This window comes from Gossypium arboreum, chromosome 1, assembly GCF_025698485.1.
Source record: "Gossypium arboreum isolate Shixiya-1 chromosome 1, ASM2569848v2, whole genome shotgun sequence".
Classification (NCBI taxonomy): domain Eukaryota; kingdom Viridiplantae; phylum Streptophyta; class Magnoliopsida; order Malvales; family Malvaceae; genus Gossypium; species Gossypium arboreum.
In genome coordinates this window covers 96,071,726-96,078,109 of record NC_069070.1, presented here as the reverse complement: position 1 = coordinate 96,078,109, position 6,384 = coordinate 96,071,726, and the positions used below count along the sequence as shown (strand labels likewise).

The window sequence follows — 6,384 nt, the reverse complement described above, 5'->3', positions numbered from 1 at the left end:
AGCAGAGCTGCCAATACAATACACTTCCTCCAATCATAATAAACCCGTCCCCATGCAACATTTCATAATATCATACATGTATGCAATATATATAAAATGACATGCTCGATTACACTCAGACATCTCATAAGGGCATAGTAGTCATTTTACCTCATAGGGGAATAACAGTCATTTATCAATTTGGGGTCTAGGTATACATACCGACCCAACACTAGGTCCACAGTCGTCTCAAGTGACCCGAGCAACCTTATCAGTCAAACAGTGAGAATGGCCATGGCCGTGTGGATTACATAGCCTGGCCCAATATTCTCAACATGTCCATGTGGTTTCCCATGTGGGGCCCATGTGCCCGTAGGGCCCATGTGCCCGTTTCGGCCAAGCATGGCCCAAAATAGCCTAAGCCCATGAAATCGTTCATGGTGGTCTCTACGATCAAATGCCCATGTCTATGTGTTTGGATTACCACATGGGCGAGCGCACGCCCGTGTAGCGCCAATGGTCACATTTACCAGCTTTTGCTGATTTCCATAGCTTAGATAGTGTTTACTCACCTGAAAGGATTCTAAGATCACAACCCCTCTTGAGATGAACCGTACCTAAAATAAATGACAAATCTATGACCAGTGTTAGTCATGCTAAATACTAAAACAGTCACCAAACGAACTTGTTACTGTCACTTACTTCTACTGCTTCAACCGATGAAGCCTCACAACTCCGTAGGTAAACCAAGTCCAACACGATTAGATGTTGTCAAAATAACATTATTAGAAACTTAACATAATTTAATCAAATGACATCCTTCCCTAATCAATTGGGCATAAATTTCCCCCTTACCAGAAGACTTACCAATCCTACGAGACAAGAGCTGAGCGCAAGAGGAAGAACATATTCGACAGTGAATCGAAAAGGAGGATTGAACTGACACAGTAAACAGGGAGGTGTAACGACATGTATAGACAAATCAGAGAAAATTCGAAAGACCAGAAGCCAAGCAAGGACCTACCGAAAATGCAAAACCCAAATTCAGAGAAAGGAGTAGTCGGGCTACACTCAACACGAAAGTCGGGACCACTCACTTTGACAGAGGTAACAATGGAACAGTTACCCCCAACAGAAATTGGCAGCACAAGAAGAAAGAAAGAGGAGATGATAATTAGGCAATAAAGAAAAAGGGAAAGATTTATGGAATAAAATCAATATTCGGCTACACACAACTGAGTGAGAGTGATGGGAAAGCAATGAGAATAATCGAGAGAAGAAAAGTGAGGGAGAGAGAGAAAGAGTAGAGAAATGGTAGAGCAGAATTGCAATAAGTTAAAGAAAATACCCGAATGGTCTATTCGGCCTCAAACAAAAATGGAAAGGAGCAAAAGGTAACAACTACCGAAATAGAGAGCAAAACTAGAACACAATTTCGGCAATAAGAGTGAAAGAAATGAACCAAGACGCAAAAGTCATAAACTAAAAGTGAGAAGGGAAAAATCATACTAGTCCCTAGTCGAATTCTGAGTACCTAAAGTTCAAATTCATCACAACTCCTCCACAACCTCAACATCCCAAATTTTCCTCTTAAAATCTCTCCACCATAATCTCTTCAACCACCCATTTAAACTCCACTCCCCTTAGCAGTGTTTCTGTCAACTTCTACTACCCTCACGGCAAAGGCAGCAACATAAACGCTCTATTTTCATCGCCAAGTCTCGAACCTCAGACCCCATGGAACACTCCACACACCCCTATCCCCTAGACCAGCAGGCTTTTTCTGACATGTTTTACCTATATTCATTTAAGAAGCCTACTGACTAGAGACAAGGTTTACTCTAGTAAGAAAAAAAATTTTGCACAAGCCATGGCTTGAACCCATGACTCCTCAGACACTTCCCAGAACACTTAACCACTGAAGCAGATACACACTTGTGTCACAACCATACCAAAAATAATTATTTAATATTTGTGGCCTTACAACTCTACGCCCTAAAAGAAAATTTTAGTCTCGAAATTTACCTGATCAAAACAGATGAGGGTATTATTGTCGCATCGCCACCTCGGGTTCCCACATGGCCTCCTCAGAGCTATGATTGCGCCATAGTACTTTAACCAGTGGGATAGACTTCTTTCTCAAGACCTTTACATCATGATCTAAAATCAGAACCAACTCCTCCTCTAAAGTTAGATCCAACTTAACCCCAATCTCCTCAGTCGAGATAATATGCATGGGATCAAAGGGCTAATGCCTTAGTATGGAGACGTGGAACACATCGTGAATCCGGTCTAACCTGGAGGTAGCTCCAGTTGATAGGCAACTGGTCCCATACGTTTCAGTATGCGGTAAGGCCCAATGAACCTAGGGCTCAGCTTGCCCTTCCGTCCAAATATCAGTACCTTCTTCCATAGCGAGACCTTGAGAAATACTAAGTCCCCCACAGAATACTCAATCTCCTTATGTTTCAGATCCGCATACGACTTCTGTCTGTCTGATGCTGCCTTCAGTCGATCCCAGATTAGTCTAACTTTATCCTCGGTGACAGAAACTAATTAAGGGCCCAAAACACACCGCTCGCCTAACTCAGTCCAACATGAAAGAGTACGACACCTACGACCATATAATGACTCCTAAGGTGCCATCTATATGCTAGACTGGTAGTTATTGTTATACGCAAACTCTGCCAATGGCAAATAGTCCTCCCAACTGCCTTGGAAATCTATTACACAACTCCTTAACATGTCCTCCAGTATCTGAATCACCCTCTCGGAATGACCATCTTTCTAGGGATGGAACGCAGTACTGATGTCCAACCTTGTACCCAAAGCTTCATACAACTTTTTCCAAACTCAAGACATGAAGCGAGGATCTCTATCAAATATTATAGAAATCGGTACCCCATGCAGTCTCACTATCTCAGCCACATACAGTTTAGCCAGCTTCTATAAAGAATAATCAGTCAGGACTGGTATGAAATGAGCAGATTTGGTTAACCGATCCATGATGACCCACACTGAATCCTTCTTAACAGGCGTTAAGGGCAGTCCACTAACGAAGTCCATAGTCACTCTTTCCCACTACCAAAGTGGAATCTTAACTGGCTGAAGCAACCTTAAAGGTAACTGATGATCAGCCTTCACCTACTGGCAAGTCAGACATTTACTCACAAAGTCAGTAACTTCATGCTTAAGATCTAGCCACCAATATAACTCACGAAGGTTTCGGTACATCTTATTCCCACTGGGATGCATATCATAAGGGCTACTATATGCTTCTCGCAGTATAGACTGCCTCAAATCAGTATCCTTCGGTACATAGGCTCTCCCACAGAAACAGAGTACCCCTCCGTTATTTAGTCCAAAATCTGATGTTTCTCCACACCCAATCTGTCGGAATCGAGGACTCTGTGACTCATCCTCCAACTGTTTATCCTTAATCTACTCAATCCACATCAGTTTAACTTGGAGCTCAGCCAACAAGCAACCATCATTGAATAAGATGAGACGAGTAAACATCGCCCTCAGATTAGTAATAGCCTTACGGCTCAATGTGTCGGCCACCATGTTGTCCTTCCCAAAGTGGTATTCAATCGAACAGTTGTAGTCTTTAAGTAGCTTAATCCACCTATGCTACCTAAGATTTAGATCCTTCTAAGTGATGAGATACTTGAGGCTCATGTGATCCGTGTAAATGATACACTTCTCACCGTATAGGTAATGCCTCCAAATCTTTAGTGCGAATACCACTACAGCTAACTCCAAGTCGTGTGCCGGGTAATTCATCTCACGTGTCTTAAGCTGGCGACATGCGTATGCTACGACCTTACCATCTTGCATCAACGCACATCCCAAACTAACTTGTGATGCATCACTGTAAACAATAAACTCTTTCCCAGATTCTGGCTGTATTAAAACAGGGCCTCAGTCAGAACCTTCTTAAGCTTTTCAAAACTCTCTTGTTGTGCATCAGTCCAGTTAAATGGCATACCCTTACGCAATAACTTAGTTAGAGGTGCTGCAATCAACGAAAACCCCTCAACAAAACATCTATAATACCTTGCCAGTCCCAGAAAACTACGAATCTCAAATACTATCTTAGGCGACTTCCAGTCCAGTACAGCTTCAGTTTTCCAAAGGTCAACCCTAATCCCTTCAGCAGATACCACATGGCCCAGAAATGTTACCTCTCGTAACCAAACCTCACACTTACTGAACTTGGCATACAGTTGTTTCTCCCTCAGAATTTGCAGAACAACTCGGAGATGTGTATCATGTTCATCATCAGTTTTTGAATACACTAGAATGTCGCCTGCAAAAACCACAACGAACCAATCCAAATAGGGCTGGAACACTCTGTTCATCAAATCCATAAAAGCTACTGGTGAATTTTTCAGTCTAAACGGCATCACTAGGAACTCGTAATGACCGTAACGAGTCTTAAATGCGGTCTTGTATAGTTTCCTTGACCCTCAGTTGATGGTACCCAGATCAGAGATCAATCTTAGAGAAAATCAAAGCTCCATGAAACTTGTCAAAGAGATCATCTATCCTCGATAAAGGGTACTTATTCTTTACAGTCAATTTATTCAGTTTCTCATAATTGATGCACATACGCATGGATCCATCATTCTTTTTCACAAACAAAACTGGTGCTCCCCATGGAGACACACTATGGCAGATGAACCCACGGTCTAACAATTCTTAAATCTAAGCTTTAAACTCCACAAGCCCTTTCGGTGCCATTCTATAAAGGGCGATGGACACCAGAACTGTACCAGGTAGGAGCTCAATCCCAAACTCCACTTCACAGTTTGGAGGTAACCCAGGTAGCTCATCAGGGAAAACATCTAAAAAGTCTTTAACGGTGCTGATATCATTAACAGAAGAAGAACCCTCGGAGTCTGAAACACCGATGTAGGCTAGATATGCTTCAAAACCCTTACGAACTAATTTCTCGGCCCTTAGTGCAGAAATCACATTTGACAAATAATTCAAACGCTCCCCAATTATAACTACCTCATCACCCTCCACAGTTTTCAATACCATCTGTTTAGTAGCACAATCCAAGTTTACTTGATGTTTAACCAGCCAGTCCATACCCAGTATTAAGTCAAATTCTTCAAAAGGAAGTTCCATCAAATCCTCCAAAAAGATAATTCCTTGAACCTCCAAAGGTACATTTCTGAATAGTTTATTTACTCTCACTAACTACCCTAATGGACTCAATACATTAACCTCACTCGTAGTTTTTTCAACCATTATACCCAAAGTCTCGGACACATGCATGCTATATAGGAATGCGTAAATCCAACATCAATCAGTGCAGTATAAGGTACATTATGGATAAAGAACATACCAATGATAACATATGGGGTGTTTTCGTCCTCTCGGTGGCCTGCAGCATAAACCAGAGCTGGCTGTCTCGTCTTAGTAGGACCTGCCCCTCTGCCCAGTTCTCTCTGTCCACGACCCATACCATTACCACCTCTGGCCTGGCTACGACCCCTCGGTGGCTGCTGAACACCCCTCGGTGGTAGTACATTATCCAGACCTATAGCTTGCATCTGCTCGGGCCTCCATGGACAATCTCGGATACGTTGCTCCAATGATCCGCACCTCAAACATGCCCCAATCCTTTTCTAGCACTCGCCCTGATGGCATCTCCCACAATCCGCATAGGGCTGTGGTCCAGTAACAGCAACAGATGTCCCAACTCTAATCGGCCCATCAACTCTAGCCTTTTTCTTAGGCCTCAGAAAAGAACTTGAGGGCTCCGAATCCCTATTGTTCCTACCTCTTTCCTTCTCACTGTTCTAGCACTCAGCGTGCTTCGCATTCTTAGCGATCTTCGCCTTATCTACTAAAGCAACAAAATCCCGCTCCCTCTGTGGAGCTATCAGAACCCTTAAACTATCCTTGAGGTCGTCCTCGAAATGAACACAGTGCTCATAATAAGTTGCCACCATCCCACGCTCATAGCGACTTAATCGTAAAAATTCTACCTCATATTCAGCTACTGATTTATCCCCCTAAGTCAAATTTAGAAACTCTCTCTTCTGGGCATCCACATAACTAGCGCCCGCATACTTTCCCTGGAAAGCAGTCTTAAAGAATTCCCAGGTCAACCGGTCGAACTGAGTACTCTCTTTAACTATAAGCCACCACTAATAGGCTTCGCCTCATAGCAGTGACATTGTAACTCTTAGTTTCTGCTCGAGGGTGCAGTCGAGGTCATCCATGATCCTCTCCGTGGCCTCTATCCAATATTCAGCCACGTTAGGGGCAACTCCAGCAATACCCATAAAAATCTTAGCCCCATTAGATCGGAGTCGTTCTGTAGCAGACCCATGGCCTACAGTACCAGTATTGGGCCCAGCGACCCTCTCTAGAATTTGCAACACA

The 6,384-nt window shown here is 43.1% G+C and overlaps 1 protein-coding gene across 1 annotated transcript; it reads right to left on the bottom strand.

Annotated features, from left to right (window-relative positions):
* Positions 1-2,925: 2,925 nt before the first annotated feature.
* Positions 2,926-5,546, bottom strand: LOC128280578 (uncharacterized). Its single transcript, XM_053018788.1, has 7 exons — positions 5,339-5,546; positions 4,805-5,099; positions 4,207-4,335; positions 4,044-4,125; positions 3,727-3,885; positions 3,151-3,420; positions 2,926-3,060 (listed from the first exon to the last, which is right to left on the bottom strand). Exons 1-7 carry the CDS (start codon positions 5,544-5,546, stop codon positions 2,926-2,928), a joined length of 1,278 nt encoding a protein of 425 aa, XP_052874748.1.
* Positions 5,547-6,384: the final 838 nt, after the last annotated feature.

Bases quoted from the DNA above. Each gene is read 5' to 3' on its own strand.
- LOC128280578 (XM_053018788.1), bottom strand. From the start codon at position 5,546: ATGCAAGCTATAGGTCTGGATAATGTACTACCACCGAGGGGTGTTCAG. The intron at 4,336-4,804 runs GTTACCTCCAAA...TTTGATGAACAG, and splicing joins TTCCCTGATGAGCTACCTGG to AGTGTTCCAGCCCTATTTGG. The intron at 3,061-3,150 runs GTGAGTAAATGT...CCACTTTGGTAG, and splicing joins AGCATGAAGTTACTGACTTT to TGGGAAAGAGTGACTATGGA.